General features: G+C 34.7%; 1 protein-coding gene across 1 annotated transcript in view; it reads right to left on the minus strand.

Annotated features, from left to right (window-relative positions):
- Positions 1-18455, minus strand: part of LOC116181033 (zinc finger protein 423 homolog) — a 66763-nt gene extending 48308 nt beyond the window's left edge. Inside the window, exon 1 of the mRNA XM_031501255.1 lies at positions 18211-18455. Coding sequence (XP_031357115.1) covers positions 18211-18247 — 37 coding nt within the window. The 5' untranslated portion in view covers positions 18248-18455. The remainder of the gene's footprint in view (positions 1-18210) is intronic.
- Between the last annotated feature and the right edge of the window lie 4030 nt (positions 18456-22485).

Raw genomic sequence — 22485 nt, forward strand, 5'->3', positions numbered from 1 at the left:
GAATTACAACTAGCGTAAAATTTTGGGTACCTAACTGCCTACCATACTGTATAGCAATTATAAAACGATTATATAAATAGTTCAATTCACGTGGTTACTTTGTTCTACGAGAAAAGTTACATGTAGAAGCTCAAGCAGTAAGAGTAGGAGCCCACCCAAAATTTACTATGTACACGAAAAAAGAGTTAAACAACGCAAAAATACTAGTTCGGAACGTCCTTCACAAGCAACCAAATGCTAATGGGCGGCGTGGCACCACAAAAAGCACCTTAATTGTATATATAGTATGATTCATGATAAGAGTGAAATAATTAAGTAAGTGAACGTAATTACCAAGATGAACTCTTCCTGTTGGTCTTGTTGATATGCGCCGCAATGTCTGATAATCCCTAAAAGGCTTACTCCGACTGATACGCTCGATGGGCCGAAGAACTGACTCAATGTTTCTTATGGGTTTTTTTTTCCTTTTCTTTGATACTGTTAAAATATCCGAGGTTTGACCCATATTTGCAACACAAATCGCGGAAATGCAAAGACTTTTGATCACTGGTTACACAAAATCCACTAAGACTTTTCCACAACGTATCTCCTTTGCAAACAAAATGCAACTGAAGGAGTTAGTGCTTAAAATTATTAAATAGACGTAAAGAGAGGAAGTGATCAAAGCCATTTTAGATGCACGTGTTTATCAGTTTTTCGGTGTCAACTAAATGCGATATACAAATTACTAAGTAAGCATTGTTTTTGTTTATGTAGCAGGTGGCCAAATAAAGCTGGCGGGCGGCTGTATTTCACAAAGAAATAAAGATAGCGCTGCCGACAGAAAATGTTTTAATTGGAACGAGATCGAAAATCCTAAAAAAAAAATAAGAGGATCGGTTAAACGTGATCTTTCAATTACCTACATGAATTTTCCAAAAGTCGGGTTGTTTGGAAGTTAGAGGTACGTACGTGTACGATTTGTTCACAGCAGCCAGACACCAGATGATTGCGGAAAAAGTCAAAATAATGCGTGCTTTGGAAAAATGCTTTGCGAACTAATCAAGAAGTTTTTTGATTTTTGAGTTTAGGGAGTTCGCCTCCACAATTTTCGCCATTCGAAAGATTCCCCTCCACACATTCCACCGCCGGATGTTTCTGTTAGTATCTATGTTTAAATATGGATTCAGTTACTTCGAAGAGTGGAAAAAAAAGTTAGTTTTTGAAGACCATCTCTATTTAGTTTCTAAAAGAACGAGAGACAACATGATAACGCAATGTGGGTTTGTGAAAAGCCGGCAAGTTGCAAAGGACACGTATGAACTGAATGAATTAATGGTGAAATCGTCAAAGTGGTGAATCATCATAATCATGCAGCGTAGGCTGCAAGACACGAAGCAGTCTGACTAGTCAATGTGTTTCAGGGCAAGAACGACCCAGAGGAGACGCCACAACAGATACTCGCCAAGGCCCACCCCAACGTTGCTACATTATTACGTAGCCAAGATTCCTTGAAGAGATCCATTCCAGTGATGAGACAAGTTGGTAACATGCCAAGACTTCCTCAAACCATTGACCAACCAAAAACTCCATTGGAGTTTCGCGAGATTAATGTGGACGGCACTTCACATCAATGTCTTCTGTGCGACTCGAGTAAATTCTCTTTTAATTTTTATTTTAAAAAAATATTTTGATTAGGTAATATGGATTTGTTTCCTAAAATATGAGGCAGGGTGCCCAGAAAATACGATACGAGGCCCAGAAATACTGGGAAATGTCACACAAAATGAGAAGAGATTTGGTTATTAAGCCTGGGTAGTACGGGATGGAAAAACTTGTTTATCAGTTCGCAGTTTTAGTTTTCTTCTTGCACAAATACCTCGAGAACAAAGCATCAAACATTTATGAATTTACCTGTATATATACAAAACACGCCTCAATTCTTTGCAGTGACATTCTGTATTTTAATTGGTGCTGTTTTTCTCAGGGATTGCAACCAAGCGGCGGATATTGATGTTTGGAACAAGACAAAATCTCCACTTATTATCTAGAACTGAGGAATGGTTCACCGACGGCACGTTTTTCTGCGCCAGCTTAGTCGTTTACGTGCAAGTGAAGGAAACGTTAACATTAAAAGACTTCAAATCTATAATTCTGGTGGCAAATATAGAAAAGGTGTCACTAACGTCTTTGCAAAATTGACGGCACCTCTGGAAGGAACACTTGATTGGAGTGGAGCTGATATAATTCACAACGCCATCAAAACTGCAGCAGATTGTCTGCCTGTTGATTTTGAGTTCACCATTATTAAACTTACTCTGCTTTTTACATTTATAGCGCTTGCATTGAAGCACTCAAAGAATTTTACGACTATAAGTATCAAAAACTGTTGGCTTACGGTAAAACAAGGTGGCTCGCATTGATACTAATTGTATGAATTCTAGAGTTACAACAAAATGTGTAGTTTCTAATAGTGAAACCAATAAAACTGGCAGACGTCCCGTTCTGGGACAAATAAATGGTCACATTATGTATAAATCAAGTGCCGGTGAGATGCACTGTCACCTCAGCATTACTACTCTCGGATAATTAAGAATGGCAGCAACCTCCGTGGCGACTGAGTGGTCGACTACAGAGATGCCTAAAATATAATATTGAATAGGATGGCCAGTATTTGCCCCCAAAATAAATTCCAAACGATCGAAGCTAATGAATAATGTAATGAAAGTGAATACATTTTAAAGTAAAAGTTTGTATGCATCTGATGGCACACGCTCTTGCTACGTAGCGGAACGGCACGAGGTTTTTCCTTATAAAGAAAAATGATTTACTTCAGTCCCAAAATTAAAAATTAAAATTCATTTGACACATGCATAAATAATCAAATTATTTTAGCGAGTTATTTTTAAGAGAAAATGTGGGTTGCTTGTTTGCAAACAAGAATTCCATATAAAGATCCTGGAAACATTGTCATCAGCAAATACATTTCAAGTTACTTCGCATATTTAAGGAATTCCCTTGGGTACTGCTTGGAATGCCTTCGTGGCCTAAACTACGCGCGGCGTATGTTCACATGTATCCACGCCAGCGCCAAAAACTCTGATTAGTTAGGATCCCAAGGGGAATCCCAGAGCGGAGTGATACTGTTTCTCTTTCTGCTCTTCACGTTTGACGTTCAGCCAAAGCAAGCCGAGAAAAATAACCTCGTATTTCTTATTATGCTAAACTTAAGAAAGATCTACTTATATTTTTTAGTTAGGATCAATAGTTTCCAGACTTAAAAATTTCAACCTAAGGTACATACATTCTAAAAGCTTTGAATTGCTGCTTGTGGTTAAATTGACATCACAGTCAGTACGCGCTATATTTTTTCACATAAACTCTCATTACCAGCACCAAGACTTTAATTTCATTTATATAACATTTAGAGGCCATTCGTATGGCATTCTTAACTACAAATTATGCGAAAATTCGAAAATGTTATTAGCTTACAGTCTGGTTTAGTAGGCATGAAGTTTGTTTAGATACATTAAATAAACATAAAATAAATATTTGAGTAAGTTTACCTTTACGTAATTAATATTCATTTGCTTTGATGCGCGTAGTTCAGCGTGAATGTTTTATTTTGCATTATTGCGGATTTCAATTGTCGATTTTATTGGAATTCAACCCGTACGAATATTTTTCGCATTCGATAGCGTAGGAAATAACAACAAACAGTCGTTTTCTGCCTCACTTTGATAATTTTAACATAATTAACAACCCAAAAACGACAACAATTAATAAAGGAGTAACACTCGTGCGAGTAGCTTAAGTGTATTTCTCACACGAGAACTTTGAACGTTCTTATGTATACTTTGCAACTAGGGATTCATTACTTGACTCGATTTTCAAGATACTTGACTTAACATGACATGAAGTCAGGTCAAGTTCAATTTACTATTAATTTGTGGGTCAGAGGGGGTAATAAATAAAATAATATTCGACCACGAAATGTAAACAACAATGTTTTTAGTTTCAAGAATTACAAAATTGTTTCTTTACGAATTCTTTCTCGCCCTGGTAACCTCCCATGGCCACTTCGACACACTGTTGGAAATACTTGCCATTCAATGAGATGCGTTCTTGACGTGGGCTTAGATTGCAAACCTGCATGTGCAGAATTTAGAGGAGTTAGATGTTCAAGTTCTCCACAGCCTGATCTTACTCTCAATTTGGAAAGAGCGGAGGATATCGACGACTACTTCAGGACGCTACCGTCTGTGGGTCGGGGATAATCATAAATAATGTAGGTGCAGGGTTATCACAAATGATGTTCCTGATTTCGTAATAACCTTGTATTTATGTCGTACATTAAATTAATTCTAATAAATTAATTAACAATCCATTGTCATTTTGGAAATTACATCGGGCTCTGCAGCGAATTTTTTAACAGTGAGAATGTGTTCTCTTAAACGAGATTTATCAATTTTCTTATGTTCAACAGTCACTTTATAAATACATACATTGCCCCTAAACCACTGCTCCACCAAAATATGTGTTATATGCATAATTGTAAGGATTTGGATGTCTTTAATTGCATATAGAACAATTTTTTCCTTAAAACATTGAATAAAAACACTATGTTTTTATTCAATGCTTAAAAGTAATGCTGGCTTAGTTATGAACCAATAATCATCAATTTCCGGTTGGTCACTTCCGGGGGAGTCAAACATTGATAAACTTTATTCCATCGTTTTCAGCAAATTTTTTCATTCAGAAACCGCTTAGATCAATATTCTTTTGCAATTTGTTTACGGTCAAACTACAGAATGTTTTCACTCTAAGAATCGACAGACGGGATCATCTTTTGGCGCCTGTGCCGGATAACAATGAAATCTCATGTGCACGAGAAGGGTGCAGGGCGCAGGAAGTGTAGAAATGCGACGTAGGATTTTGCATAAAGGGTAACTTACCCTATACCCTTTACATACTTTAAATTATTTTTATTTTGGTGGTGCAACCAGAACCTAGTGCTGCCCACGGGAACACTAAACTCACAAAAATTTTTTTGGATCTCAAGGAATTTTGGAATTTAAAACCACATTATTCACAAACTTAGAAACTCCGTCCTTGAAAAGGATTACTTGTACGCACCGCAATACATTTGAATTATCACTATAATCTTCACTAGTGATTTACTATTCATCATTTATAAATACGATCTTTCGTCCAGAAAAAATTTGTTGGCAAATATATTTACAGATAATTACCATTACAATTAAAGCAAACATCCCACCAACCGATGTATACCGTGCTCAAAGAATTCTTGTCGCTGCTTTTGTTGTAGATTTTCTTTCACTACATGGGACCGCGAGCATTGTCCTGCAGCAGAATGACACCACGTAAGCCTTTTCCTGGACGTTTTCATCTTATTGCTTGATGGAGTTTGTTCAAACTTTTATTATACAGGTTCTCGTTCATAGGTATATGCACTCTAGGTTCTGTATTCTGTAAACTCTATAAGCAAGGTGAAGAGTTTCAATTGAACAAGCCTCGTAAATAAGGGGATAGCATTTTTGATGCCACCTTTTCCACGCAGCACATAATGGTAGTAGCAATTCAGATCATTACTATGCACAAATCAATACATAATAATGAAGCAAACTCGACAAATCCTTGCTATAAGTGCGACACTTTATTAGATAAAAAGGTGTGCGCCGTATTTGTGGTCGCAGGGTAAAATTGGTTTTGTGCGTACATCTTCAGCATGTTAATTGCTCATAAATTAAGTTAGACATCAATTCTCTCTCCAATAAACTAACATCTGCTTGTTATGCAGAAGGTGTGTTAAGATATTGCCCCGAAATGTATACTAACTTACTATAGAATGCGTATCGTTACAAATTGAACTGCATGAAACCCCAATCACTTGTTTGAACACTGTATAGACCGAATTAAAAAAAATTGATGAACGTGAGTTTCATTGAATTGTCGAGATATCTTGCACTGCATACACTGAAAACGAAAAGGTGAAATGGGATTTACTCCCGGTGAATATTTAGATACCGATGGTATATAGAGAAGATTAAGGATGACATAATTTAGGCATCTGAGTAAGATACGAACACTCCTAATACCTGCCAAGGGGAATGAGTGGTGCACGAGTAATTTCAAAATACTGACGCATTCAATTAATATGAGGTTTTGAACCTAAAAGATTAAAGTTTTAAGAATAAAGTCGCATTACATGATTTGAACTTAGTGTCGTAGAAAGAAAGAGGCAAAGGCGAACCTCGAGGGCCGCAGAATATCCCAAGGGACGCACTGTCGTGCGCGGACGGTCGGAGAACAGGGCAGATTCCCGCAGGAGTTTCCCATTAATCACATTGACTAACAGATATGCGCCCTAAACCTGCTACAACTTTGTCATATTCCGCGCTACACGATTATTATTGGTTTACCCGTGCGTTTGTATCTAATATTAAAATGCTATTAATTAAATCTTTTGTAATTACGATAGCTTTGCTGCTACAAATGCATTCTTGCTTGACCTGAACTTTTCGTGATAACACAACAAGAGTCTTTTTTTAGTCCCAATTGCATTACGTTGCTATTTGGGCCCTTACGATACGAGCACTAAACCAAATTGAATGTCTGAATGCCTGTATTCTAAACCCCTTAAAAGATAGCGAAACAATAGCATTAAACACCAATAAAAATAGGTCAACGTGGTAAGTACCGGCACAACCACATCAAGTTGAGTGTCGCGGACGAGGGTGACAGCAAGAGTTGCAGTCATCATGAGCCCTTGGGACCATAGAGCGGCTGTAGACTTTAACCTCGCGAAATGACTACTTCAAGAATGCTAATTAGATAGAGACAGAAATATGACAATTTGCCACCGTTCCTCGTCGGTTACTTTATCTCATTTCTTATGTAGGCCCCTAAGGAGTCCACGGCGCAATCTTCCCATCCCTTTGCTAACTTATTTTCATGCTAAGCTAAGTCTCGTCTGCTGCTACTTCTGCTCGCTTTATCCTCTGTATTATTTAGTTACCTGCCTGGTGGTTGCAGACTCACTTGACTCGGGCACAAATTACTCTCTCAAAATTTATAACGTCTATGTTTATATTATTCTAACCATTAGCAGAATAACATTAAGGTAATCGAAGTTTTCGTTTTGGAAATTAGAGTTACCTATTCCACATTCAGTTTCTGCAATGTATCAGTCGGGAAAGTTAGTTCAGGAACGTAAGACAAATACCTCTTTAAACGAACACTCCATTTTTAATTTCAACTAGAGTTAAAACGTAACTTTCGCGACAAATTCTGATTTTTAAATATTCTTAGAGTGGTTTCTACAATATTGTAAAGTGTATACAAGCAAAGGTGCTCAACAGGTACTGTTTGGTTCACAGAAATCTTTAAATTCCAGTATAACAAAACGATCTTCCTCTACCCATCAGCGACCTCTAGCTTTTGTTTGAATAGATTTCGGTTAATTAGAGCAACTACCTATTCATTTTGAATTGAATACAGTATGTATGAAATGTTAACTTATTAATTTCTTCACCGAACCTTAGTTAAGTAGTCATTGTTTGCATTGCATTCTAAATAATAATAAAAATAATATTCCTTTATTTTAAAGTCAAACGGAGAGATTGAAAAAAATTCCTCATTCATTTTAAAGTGAATCTAGTCAAATTCTAAGCTATGGTGTCCGATATATGTTGAAGGGTTTTCCTCAAACGCCTACAGGTTAAGCTATTCAAGATACTGAAAGAGATCAGACGCAGTTTTTAAATAAAATAATGTAGCGACTTTTGTAGACATCGGTGCGCCAGCAGCCGCCATCGATACACCATAAAAGATTCACCGGCGATAAGGAATGAAAGTGGAAGTGACGCGTTCTTTTCGAGAAGTGCGATGTACCGACTTCAAAGGTATTCGGGAATTCTGGAGAACGTTTCAGAATTTTTCTAGAAAGTTTGCGTTTGCTATAAGCTGTGTTTAATGGATGTATATCTGACAGATAATAATTGGACTTACAAATCTAGAATATCGATCATCACAATTACCCCCTCCATATATAATGCTGGGTGATTTCAACCACCCACAGTCCTCTTGGGGGTTAACAAAGCTGGACGATGTAAGAGGTGGAACAATAGAAGTTTTTAGATCGGGATAGTCACTTTCTACGGTTTGGATATCTGTTATCCCATTAGCTAATGGGGTTCTCCAATTTCTCTAAACGAATAGGTTTAAATATCCAGGTTTAGCCTTCCGTTTCTTCGGTGTTCCAACGTGTGCAGTTTAGTGAAGTAGTGCGTGCTGTTCCCGTTTTTATATTGTTTATTTTATTTTTGATTGTTATTTTTTTTCTTGTCCTGATGAAGCTTCTGACGAAAGTGGGCGAAACGTCGACTTTTCGTTCAACATTGACATTAACACTGTCCTATCCTGGAAGCCTCCGCTTTGACGTTTTAGGGAATTGCTTGTGAACTAATATTTAATTACCCAATCACGATTGAGGTGCCTGTGACCAATCTTTCTAACATCTTTTTTATAAAATTTAACACAAGCATTAGCTGCTGAGTATTTCCAATGAATATTGACTGTGGGATCGTTCAAAGCCCCAAAAACGCTCATTATAATAAAGCATTGACACGTTGAGTGAAGATTCTACACTCAACCATTGAACGATTGTTGAGTGTATGTCAACTTGACTGATTTAATTTGTGGGGGAGTTGGGGAGATTGTTAATCAGAAAGAACAGGTTTGTATTTTAAATGTTACCTTATAGTATTACGATTATTTTGTATTTTATTCGATTATTCCCACAAATATAATCCATAAAGACAGGATTCGGACCAAACCTTGTAAGCTTATATCTAGAAAATACATGTAATATACATCTTTCGAAGGGTCAGTTACCCTCTACGGAGCTATAACGTGATAGTGGTAGGTATTTAAATTCTCATAACTACAGGCCTTATTACTCCATCTAATGTACTTTCATGAACAAGATTTGTATTAAATTATGGACGAGATTTTATGAGATACCGTTACATGCGTGTATTGCTCAGTTTATTGTTCTTTAAGTGTATGCACATAATCGTTTGAGTAACAGGGGCGCAATTTGTAAATTTATTTCTTTTCGCTGGCCAGCTTGTATTCCACAATTTATTTAGGATTTAGTTTGCTCGTTCAGAACAAATACCTTTATATCCTCTCAAGGGAACTATAACATTATATTACAAAATGAGACCACCGAATCCCAAAATTGCTTTATTTTTAAAGATGTTATAATTTTGGGCCTTTGTAAAAGAAAACCGATAAACGCAAAGCAAAAACAAATAACTTTCCTTTTAGCGTAATTCGTCTCGCATTTCTCAACTTTATAATATCTTTTACTTGATAAAGCCAGGTGGTGTAAAACAATATTAGCTACTGATATTCATAGGTTGCTATGCTGCAGTAATATACTATCTCCGGGGAATTTTAAAAGCTCACAATTCCGAATTTTAAAATAGAAGAAATAACAAAATAATTTCGACGGGATTCCCATACAAGTGAAACCACTTCAGATGCGATTGAAAAGCGATTTCCAAACAGACTGAGAAGGGGTGTGTACATGTAATTACATACCATTTTGCTGTTATAAATTATAAGCCTCATAAAAATCACTTAGTGCATCCCACTTTTACGATTACCTACTTTTTGTGAGCTAAAAGCTCGTATGGAACACATAAAGCATCAGTCAGAAGTACTTAGTGAAGAAGTGATTGATTGGCATGTGTTAGTATACCCCAGACTTTTCAAATCAGAATCGTAAGATGCTTTATATTATGCATCATTTGTATGCGTTTCCATGCTGCCTTTATATTTCTCTACATTTCCGCCACAACAGACTATAATCCACCGAGGTTGCTAATTTAGTCCCCAAACTTTATTCAAATATTGCTAAAAATGCCAGCGATGGCGATAATGAAACATTGAACACATAACTGCTTAAATTGAAGTGCGTAAAGAACATCCACGCTGAAGATTAAGAAACAGAGAAAGGATCGTGCAGGTAGATTGGAACGCGTTGAACGCAAATACCGAGTTTAAATGTACATGGAAAGAAAATTTAAAATCATGTATATGAAATAAATGGATCATCTTTGCACGAAGGCATGGTGCATATTGATTCATCGAATACAGAGCAACCCATGGTGGCTTTACAATATTTTCATTGCTCCGTTGAAAAAAGAGGTACCTAAACAAGAAACTACTTTTGAATATAATATATTGTTGATCCTATATTTAATATATTCATGTTTTCATATAAACAAAAGATCAGAGCATCAAATCTGAACTTCCAGCACTTTCTCTACCACAATTGATGATTCCAGTGTGGCACAATTCCCCCAAGGTTAAACCGCTAATTCCCCTAGAGACGCATTCGATAATGACACCTTTTAATAAGGAATTAGGCACTAAAGATACTGCAGTTTATTTAGGATAATCCACGGTACTGCAAAAATGCAAAATATTGTTTTAGCAACAGCATATATTGATTTATTGATGAAATTTGCTTGCTCAACTACAGGTTTTACCCCAATTACAGTTGAGCAGTACGTACATACATTTACATTTAAGTGAGTAAATGAAATATAACTCAAATATAACAAAGTACACAAGAAATCAAATAATAATTAGTAATTAAGTAGTTATTAGCTACAGAGGACACAAAAAAAAACAAAAAAAAAACAAAAAAAAAACTAGGAATAAAATATACATTAGGAACAATCTTCTGAAATAAACAAATGGCTAGGTTGAATACTTGGTTTTCCTTTTTTACGCCCTTCCGAAGTCGAAGATAATTTTGTTATTGATTTTATGACAGTTGAACCTCATTCTGAGAAAGTAACAGCCTTCTCTGACTATATATGGTCGATACTTATACCGGGTGAATATTCCCAAAACGAACATAGGGAATTAACGTGGGAAAAAGGTTTTTTGTAGATAGTTGCTCCCCATGTTAACTTAGAGGGTTTATAATGACACCGATCGAAAGAAGATTTTTTCCCTCGTCTAATGATATACGAAATTGTTCATTTTCAGGTGTATTTCTCAACATTTTATCAAAAATTCGGCAATAAATCCACTTACCAAAATCATGTTAAGCCATGACTAGTAAGACAAAAAGCAGATTCAAACGTCGAAATCAATATCAGTTTATGACAACTGGCATTAATTTTTTTGTAAAGTGCCATTCACTGAGGAAAAAGTATTTATAATAAACAACGTTTATAGCGGAAATATTTACTCTAGTAGTACGCGATATTTGTTTTCCGTCCATATTAATGAGCGTCCCATTCCGTGCATGTGAAAACCTATTTCAATTCCTTAGGAAATTTTCATGGCTTAACATGATTTTGATAGTTGGATTGTTGATTGTTGATTGTTGATTGTTGACCTGAAAATGAGAAAAAAAAATCTTCTTTTGATTGGTGTCATTATAAATTATAACATGGGGAGCAACGATCTGCAAAAAACGTTTTTCCCATGTTAATTGCCTATGTTCGGTTTTAAAATATTCACCCGGTATAAGTGAAACAGCAAAATTTCCACCACAGATCTGAGCTGAAAATGTAGCAACACCGGATAGGACCACTAATACTTGTGAATCCTTTCATTCGCGATTTAATTCAAACCCCAACATTTTCCAGTTTCTGGAAGTTTTAAAGAATTTTCAGACAGAAACTTACATAACATCTTTTACGTTGTATGATTATATTGATACTTAGATGTTTAAAATGACAGCCATCCCGCAAGAGGTAGTTAGTTAACCATTAAAGTCGATCATTCCGACTGGAGGAACTGTTCGATGATCCTTATGAAAAATGGTTCAATTCTTTTTGATATCTCTGATCTTATTTATAATCAGCCTACATTGTCAAACACCCAAAGGTTTTATTACCTACTCGAACTTCCATAATTTATTAAAAAATCAAGAGTATATCATATTGAAAATACGCAATTTCAGCTGCACATTTGTTTAGGGTTTGCTTAGACTGACATACAAATACAAGTGAAGAGAATTATATTTGACCTTCAATCGATAATCTGGTACCTTTCTTATCAATCGATTATAAAATGGCGATTAATTGCCTTTAAAACAGAAATTGTCGTCTGCCTCCCAAAAGGAAACGATTTCTAATAAATTTTTGGTCTGAAGAATCCAAAAAATTTATAGCTATCAAAATATAGCCACAAAGACCATTACCTTCCCTTGAAAAGATCTTATCACCAAAAATAGAGATAGTTCACTTAGAATTCAGAAGCAAATAAAAGGCTTCGACTTTTGTTACCTATTTCTAACATGCTCTAATAGCATTTAAACTTTCAAAAGTGTTTTTAGGTGTTTCGGCTCGATTTCCAATGCGATCAGAAATTTACTTATTTATCAAATAATTTAATTTAACTTTAAGACGAAATAATGGATCTTATTGAACAATGCCGGTTATATCTAAAACAAGTTTAAATTGGGTTAAATCAGACTACGACTGTGATTTCATCTAGACTGGCAGGATTATATTCGGGGAGATTAGTGGAGAAGACATTTTAATACATGCATCCTATACAGACAGTTAAATACATAAATGTGCTTTAGCGTTTTCGTTTAAAAGAGTTGCAATAAATATAATTGTTAGATAATGAATTAGTGTTTGTAGTTATAAATCGGCTGGTTATAACTTATAAGTCGTAACCGTATTCTATCGAAATGAGGTATAGCACTAATATCGGCATGTATGTATGCAATAACGGTCATCCATGAGTCTCTAGAGACATTCGCTGGATGGGGGTTGGGAGTACGAGGTCGTAGCACAGGGTAGGAAGCGCAGACCCGCGGGGTAACCACATATAGTTGGCGTTGTTCTCAATAGGCGTTCATCCAGTAATTTATATTAAACCTAAATTAAAAATAAAAGCTGGCATTTTTATAACACTCTTAGAATTTTCTACTTCTTCTATACACGAACAGTTAACATCTTAGAAAATAGTTATGCGTCTGCCAGATCTTCACAAGGATGATATTAGTGTTAAACCCCTGTATGGGATTTTATTTCAAATTTTTCCGGTTTATAGTGAATAATCGGTTACTTCACGATTAATGAACGTGTATTTTGATCTTCTGTTACTGCAGCTCGTACTTTCACCAGGTTTAAATATTTTAGTTTAGACGAAAGACCGGATTATAATATGTGAAATACCTACAATTTTATGACGGAAAGGTAAAAATGCCATTTTACGAAAATTGTTGATTTTCACTTTTAAAAAGCCATGCGTAATTATTATTTTTTGGATGAAGAATGCATCAATGGCTTTTTACAGATATGAAATGTTTGTTCGTTTCAATTCGTAGTTGAGAAGTAAATTTCTTTTTAGAGAGCAGTTGCAGGGTTGGTTATATCATTTAAACATATAATCTGTGTGTACCACAAAAATTACAATTGAAAACTGCTGTACATGTAAAAAAATTGACTAATTTGAAAGGGTAAGACTTTGGTTTTAGAAAGCTATTGGAGGGTCCTTTGTAGACCATTTAATCATACAAGGTCTTCAACTTTATATCAGTGGAAAGTTGCCATAATATAATATCTGTAGTTTACCTGCACAAACTGTCAATAAGTAGATTGATGATGAACCTTTTATGTATAGTCTTTGTCACAATTCAATGTTCCTAGACTACAATAAAACATTTACCATACTTACACGCCATGAGTAGGTAATAACCGTCATTTAAATATGGAAGCTGTACAATTCCTTAAATAACATTATCGATATCTTTAATGATAAAATGAGGTTTATAAAACAATTCCTATTTCGAAGTTACGTATATACCGTGAAGAATCAGTGATAGGTATTTATGGCCTTGTCAGTTTTGGTAACTGTTGTTAGGTATCTGATTTAATTTGGTTTAACTCCATTGTTCTTTGATGATGACAGCTTTGTTCTATATTTTAATTTGTAATATATATATTATTGTCGCTTATTGCTGTTTTTGCTTTACTTTTTGTAAGCCATTAAATTATAATTTTATAATAATTTCATTCTACTCACTTAAAGTTATAATTTTGTGCGTCATTACATAACAACATGTTAAATTTCAGTTTTGAATAAATACTGACTCTTTTTTTATCTTTTAAAGTTTATTGTGCATATATGTTTACTAATAGGGTCATATAACCTACGAGATAAGATTAAAAGATGTTACTCCCTACCCTAATTGGTTTTGCTGTTGAACAAAAAATATTTGAGGTACCGTAGAGGGAAGAACGCCATCGATCGACGATTCCTCTACGTGTGAATAAAATTTTCTAGAAATTTACGAAATTTTAAATCAGGATTCAATTTTATTTTTAGAATACAATTGGAGGGTTGCTAATAGATCATTTAAACATAATCTACGAAAGAAACTAAAACATTTGGTGTACCGCAAAGTTACAACACTGCAATTAACGATTGCTATACTCACAGGTGTGACTTTTCTAGAAAATTGCGTAATTTTAGACTGAAAGACAAATTAGAAGGTTGCTTATAGATCTTTTAAACATATCAAACAAACGAAAAGATTTGGTGTACCTCAAAATTTACAACCCCCGCAATCGAGGATTGCTATACATGTAAGTGTATCCCTGTAGTTATAAACGTCAATTATTCTAAAAAAAATCCGTAAGTTTAAAAGTAAAAGAAAGATTTGTTTATAAGATTATTGCAGGGTTGCTTATACCATTACATTACATTGTACCACTAAAGTAGTAACACCCATAATCGAGGATTGCTATATAAGTACATGTAACTTTTCTAAAAAATTACGTAAATTAATAATAATGTCATTTATTAATCAAGTACAGTTATTTTTACAATAAAACATATACTTTACAAATCGATAACAATATGATAAGGAAATTTCTATTGAAAGAAAGAAAACAAAAAAAAGGAAGCGTATTCTGTAACACAAATGATACTAAAGATTAATACGATTTATATTTATTACGAAACGTTTTGAAAATTGATTAAAAAATTGTGTGGCTGAATTTTAAAAGATCTAACAGATAATTTTCTTAGATTACTCTGCAAATCATTATATAGCTTTGCAATATTATAGACCTTTCAAATAGTGCTGTTCGAGCTAAATGGGATCGTCAACTTTAAGCAGGTTTACATTAAAATCACTAAACCGACCAGCTCATCAGCTGTAAGTAAAAATGGACCAATACATTCCTCAAAAGATTCAATCAATTTTGAAATGGAAAAATCCGGTCGTCTATAAATAACACCAACAGCAACGGATTCGTTATTAATTGTTAACAAAATCCAAACATGTACCAAATTCGTAAATAAATAAATAAATAACTTTTATAAAACTCACTGAATCGTCCATAGGTAAGGGTTGGACCTATAAATATATAGTTTTGTTAATGTCATTTTCTTCGTTTGTATTTTCGTTTCGGACATTGCAATTGCATCCCTTCTCGATAGTTTTCCTAAATAAACGCAAATTAATAGTAAAAAAATGTGCATTTCGTTTCAATTTCTACAAAAAAATGTTCATGTTACATCCATGATATACTACTATGTAATAGTAAACACCAAAATAAAATGTAACTTACAACAGTCGACGCCCTCGAGGGCAATCATCTCTAAAAGATTCTTTTCGAAAACCAACACGAAACTTTTATTTTCGTATTTGGAAAATGAAACTTGGATATCTATTCCACGGATGACGCAAATCAAAAATGTTTTCAGTTTTCCTCGCCACATTGTTTTCCTCTAAAACACTAACGACATAACTCCGAAATTAAGCTCTGGGTCACAGCTACAACTCGTGGCTCTAGTGCTAAGCTTAATGATATTAGGTATGTATGTCTCGCAAAGAAAATATCTATGAAGAAAGCTCACCAAAACTTGGTAAACAATGCAAAAAGAAATCATTACAGTTCAAGTTCAATCATACAGAGCGCGCAAAGCAAGAGCATTGAGCAAGGAGGGTTTTGAACTCTATAAGTAGCAAACACTCCCACATTCATAAAAACATTAAACTAAAGGATGACCAAGAATCTGTACTTACATTACCTGTAAAAATTGCCAACCTCCAATAAACACTTTCATAACATGCCGTTAAATCTTCGGGAATCTATTCCACACGTGGATTTGCCTACAAACCACCTTAATAAAACCCATATTCAATCTATTTATTGCCTTTTACGGAAGAAGAGGTTATAAACCTATTCAACAAGCTAAATAGCAACAGGGCATCTGGACTTGCTGATATATCCCCTAAATTATTAAAATATGTGAAACTCATTATAATCACTGTACTCACTTACTTAATTAACTGTTTTTTACGCACTGGAACATTTCCAAATTGCTTCAAGTGTGCGTGCAGTGCTGACCCGTATTTTCAAAAGAGGGGATTCTTAACACGGCAAATTACCGTCCGATTATACTTATACGTCCTGCTCGTGGGTAGGATAAATGAATATTCGATGAAAGAGAAGATAACTTCATTTCTTTCAAAGTGTGATATAATATCAAAAATACAACACGGCTTAGTCCCCACCAGGACTGCTACTATTGAAATATATGAGAGTATTCTTCTCACTCTTGAAAGAATACTTCGACCACTGAAGGTCTAAATTACTTGGCAAATTCACTCGGGCATCTGATTTGATGGTAAGGATATAAATCTGAGAGTAGCCTCAATTGGCCAGTGTAATGTATAATGCAATGTTAGTTGTTTAAATCAACCGTCTCTGATTTTACTGATTTAGGACTTAACTACATTAGGTCCTATACAATAACTGTATTTTTCTTAAATCCAAGAACCTTCGACAGCTTTATTTTATTTTATTGGCGTACAATTGATTATTAAACCTATTCAACCTCATCAATAGCAGTATAGCAGTGTAGGTACATACCAGCTTTGTATGAAATAGTTCCGATTATTAAAAATAGTCCGAAATTTAAATGTTGAAGAATTGGAATTTTCAACTAGGATTGTGCGTGCAACTGTTGCATTTAGTTGTGTCGTTCTAAATAAGTAGACTTATACATCTTAATTTTAGCACAAAATTTAAAAACTAAAATCACTAGATAACAATGTGTAACTGAAAAAGAGTTTTAAAACAGTGACAAGCGATGTTGAAGTTGGAACGTGGTTGCTAATTTGAAATTTGAAGGTTTATACAATAAATACTGATACAATGTGCCCATCATGCATTCATACAAGCAGTTTGATAAATAAATTGTTGAAAATGTCATTACAAGTACGCAGCGTAAGTGCTTTTGTCCAAAGTGAAACAATTATTTAAATTGGGGCTAATATAGGGAACATAATTCGTTACGTATTTTATGTATAAAATATTAATTGAAATTAAAATAAACGCCAAAGTGTTACACAAAGGAATTCTACCAGAAAACATAAGAGATGCCCTAGAGAACTGACCGAGATGTCAGCCTTAGGGAACAAGAAAGGTATTTTGTGGGAGCGCGTAAACTTTAAGCTCACTTCACATGCTAGTTTGAATAAGGGTGTAAGTATTGGCATTTGAATTCATGATTGCTACTGATTTGAATACATTTTTAGTCATTTAAATGGAAATAAAGGTGTTTGCATGAAAAATAGTTTAAATTTTTACGGGCGCATGCGGTTGATTCGTTGCAGTTTGACCTAATTTATTTACTTTTAAAGACAACCTAAATGTATACAGCGTGGCATAAGAATTTTTAATTGAGGAATCATCTCATTTTAACCGTGAAATTACCAACTGCAATATTAGTATGTATACGTGGCTGGTCGAAGCGCAGAGAGTTTGCTGGCGGGCGAGGTATACGACTCCCAGGGGATACCGTCATGGGAGCGCATATTTCCCTGTCTGTGTGCTACCGTTCCCCCGGCACCTCCTGGGGCCCGCTGTTGCCGTTCGCCACCCCCAACAGTGGCGGAGACAGCGTTATATTCTACTGAAAAGAAAAGATCCATAATCGCGTTTTTCGTGGAAAATATCCAAATATTATGAAAAATGAGAAAATGACAATGTTTATGTGTACAGGGAAATCCGGAAGTACCGCGAAAAAGTTTTGAAGTGACGTGTACTCACGTGTTACGAACGCGGGCACTTTAATCTAAGCATGTTACATTGTGCTGGGAAATTTTGAAAAAAAAACATACTTTACTCATTATCAGCATCGTACCTAACTTTGCAGGATTCGGCTGTTTCCTTCTTGACATTCTCTTGCTTAACAATTGACTTCTTGTCAAAATACAAGGTGTAAGTAGCACGTGGTTTAATGTTCGTAAATAATCATGACAGCAAAAATAAGGCGCTATTACGTGTCGGTTTAGACAAAGGGTTTAAAATTTAATCATTCTTTATCGCCGATTTTTCTAGTAACACCAAAGACGTACTTTACAGGTTTTGGATAGCAGGAACACGACTTTAAAGGTTTAACGCGGCGACTGGACTCGCCGCCACAGTAGTTATATGAACGTAAAGCGCGCGCATTTGCATCCCCTGGGATTTTACTGCGCGATGTTCTCAGTTGCTACCTGCCCGTCTGCTGAAACCTTAATTAAATGATAACACATGACAACAATATACGGTCTACAATTTGTTTATTGTTTAAATTAAAGGTAGGGTTCGATGCCCCTATAAATGAACATCTAAAACTATTTCATTTGATAAGGGATGAAGTTTAAAACTGTTTGAAATTCGCAATACGCAATGTAGATAATTTAAATACCTATACGAACTTTTTAATGTTACCATTTTACTTAAAATCTGACATAGTTACATAGTTTCTCAGTCGTACAAATTCTGCAGCACTTTTAAAATCCAGACACGCGTGTTTATTGTTACATTGCAAAAAGGACCGCTAACGCCAGCCAGCATGTATACTGGAAGGTACAATAGAGAAACGTATATGGGAAATTTCAGAAAGGTGGAAGAAAGACTAGAACTAGGTGACAGAGAAGCAGAAGCAGCCCTGCAAATTTTAATACAGATGAAGATTCACCCTACACAAATCTATGTCAGTGAAGTTAGTCTCTCGCAATGAAAAAATCCACTGACGAGTATTATCGTTTGTTTTTATTGATTTGATAGTTTACTCAAGTCAGAAAATGACACATTACTGGCAAGGAAATATTGTACTATACCACCACCTAGACCACCACTCAGTAGTGGTCTAGATGGTGGTAGTTCAATGTTTCACCGGTCTCACCGGTGCATAGGGACCGTCAACAAGCCCCTATGACGTCAGTTTAAAAATAATAGTATAATTTCTTTGGACAATTTACAATATTGTATAGGGTATATAACAATTAATAACATATTAAACTGTGACAAACAATAAATGCATAAAATAGCAGGCATTTCAACAAACTATTTTTCATTGCAGAAAATATTCGGCGATGGAATAAAAACAATTTTCCTTTCAATAATTTTTAAGTTTGCATTTAAAATGATGCAAGCTACAAAAAACCTCTATATCCTGTAGCAAGAAATTATTTATTTGTGGACCCAGGAACGCAGAAGAGTGTTGCGATACTTTTAATGTTGATTTCGGAAGATACAGGTAATCTTTTGTCCTGGGGGTGTTGTGAGTAAGACATAGATACTGATACTAAGTTCATATACTAGGTAATGTCAATATTTGAACTTTCTTAAAAAATGAACTGCATTTTTTTCGAAAAAATTAGGTACGTAAGTTTAAAACGAGAATGAGATGTATATGTAGAGGGCACTTCCGGGACTGCTTATAGATCATTTAAACATAATCATTCATAGAAACAAAAACATTTGGACCACTACCTAAATTACAACACCTGCAGTCTAGGATAGCTATGCATTTAAGTGTGAAATTTATAAGAAATTACGTAAGTTTAAAACGAGAATGAAATTAACTCCTAGAGGGCTGTTCCGGGGTTGCTTATAGATCATTTAAACATAATCATTAATAGAAACAAAAACATTTGGACCACTACAAAAATTACAACCCCTGCAGTCTAGGATAGCTATGCATTTAAGTGTGAAATTTATAAGAAATTACGTAAGTTTAAAACGAGAATGAAATTAACTTTTAGAGGGCTGTTCCGGGGTTGCTTATAGATCATTTAAACATAATCATTCATAGAAACAAAAACATTTGGACCACTACCAAAATTACAACCCCTGCAGTCGAGGATTGCTATGCATTTAAGTGTGAAATTTATAAGAAATTACGTAAGTTTAAAACGAGAATGAAATTAACTTCTAGAGGGCTGTTCCGGGGTTGCTTATTGATCATTTAAACATAATCATTAATAGAAACAAAAACATTTGGACCACTACCAAAATTACAACCCCTGCAGTCTAGGATAGCTTTGCATTTAAGTGTGAAATTTATAAGAAATTACGTAAGTTTAAAACGAGAATGAAATTAACTTCTAGAGGGCTGTTCCGGGGTTGCTTACAGATCATTTAAACATAATCATTAATAGAAACAAAAACATTTGGACCACTATAAAAATTACAACCCCTGCAGTGGAGAATTGCTATGCATTTAAGTGTGAAATTTGTAAGAAATTACGTAAGTTTAAAACGAAAATGAAATAAACTTTTAGAGGGCTGTTCCGGGGTTGCTTATAGATCATTTAAACGTAATCATTCATAGAAACAAAAACATTTGGACCACTACCAAAATTACAACCCCTGCAGTCGAAGATTGCTACGCAATTAAGTGTGAAATTTATAAGAAATTACGTAAGTATAAAACGAGAATGAAATTAACTTTTAGAGGGCTGTTTCGGGGTTGCTTATTGATCATTTAAACATAATCATTCATAGAAACAAAAACATTTGGACCACTACAAAAATTACAACCCCTGCAGTCGAGGATTGCTATGCATTTAAGTGTGAAATTTATAAGAAATTACGTAAGTTTAAAACGAGAATGAAATTAACTTTTAGAGGGCTGTTCCGGGGTTGCTTACAGATCATTTAAACATAATCATTAATAGAAACAAAAACATTTGGACCACTACAAAAATTACAACCCCTGCAGTGGAGAATTGCTATGCATTTAAGTGTGAAATTTATAAGAAATTACGTAAGTTTAAAACGAGAATGAAATTAACTTTTAGAGGGCTGTTTCGGGGTTGCTTATTGATCATTTAAACATAATCATTCATAGAAACAAAAACATTTGGACCACTACCAAAATTACAGCCCCTGCAGTCGAAGATTTCTACGCAATTAAGTGTGAAATTAATAAGAAATTACGTAAGTTTAAAACGAGAATGAAATTAACTTTTAGAGGGCTGTTCCGGGGTTGCTTATTGATCATTTAAACATAATCATTAATAGAAACAAAAACATTTGGACCACTACCAAAATTACAACCCCTGCAGTCTAGGATAGCTTTGCATTTAAGTGTGAAATTTATAAGAAATTACGTAAGTTTAAAATGAGAATGAAATTAACTCCTAGAGGGCTGTTCCGGGGTTGCTTATAGATCATTTAAACATAATCATTCATAGAAACAAAAACATTTGGACCACTACAAAAATTACAACCCCTGCAGTCTAGGATAGCTAGGTACGCAATTAAGTGTGAAATTTATAAGAAATTACGTAAGTTTAAAATGAGAATGAAATTAACTCTTAGAGGGCCGTTCCGGGGTTGCTTATAGATCATTTAAACATAATCATTCATAGAAACAAAAACATTTGGACTACTACCAAAATTACAACCCCTGCAGTCTAGGATAGCTTTGCATTTAAGTGTGAAATTTATAAGAAATTACGTAAGTTTAAAACGAGAATGAAATTAACTTCTAGAGGGCTGTTCCGGGGTTGCTTATAGATCATTTAAACATAATCATTCATAGAAACAAAAACATTTGGACCACTACCTAAATTACAACACCTGCAGTCTAGGATAGCTATGCATTTAAGTGTGAAATTTATAAGACATTACGTAAGTTTAAAACGAGAATGAAATTAACTTTTAGAGGGCTGTTCCGGGGTTGCTTATAGATCATTTAAACATAATCATTCATAGAAACAAAAACATTTGGAACACTACCAAAATTACAACCCCTGCAGTCTAGGATAGCTTTGCATTTAAGTGTGAAATTTATAAGAAATTACGTAAGTTTAAAACGAGAATGAAATTAACTTTTAGAGGGCTGTTCCGGGGTTGCTTATAGATCATTTAAACATATAATCATTCATAGAAACAAAAACATTTGGAACACTACAAAAATTACAACCCCTGCAGTCGAAGATTTCTACGCAATTAAGTGTGAAATTTATAAGAAATTGCGTAAGTTTAAAACGAGAATGAAATTAACTTTTAGAGGGCTGTTCCGGGGTTGCTTATAGATCATTTAAACATAATCATTCATAGAAACAAAAACATTTGGAACACTACCAAAATTACAACCCCTGCAGTCTAGGATAGCTTTGCATTTAAGTGTGAAATTTAT

Source organism: Photinus pyralis, unplaced genomic scaffold, assembly GCF_008802855.1.
Source record: "Photinus pyralis isolate 1611_PpyrPB1 unplaced genomic scaffold, Ppyr1.3 Ppyr1.4_LG9, whole genome shotgun sequence".
In the NCBI taxonomy this organism is placed as follows: domain Eukaryota; kingdom Metazoa; phylum Arthropoda; class Insecta; order Coleoptera; family Lampyridae; genus Photinus; species Photinus pyralis.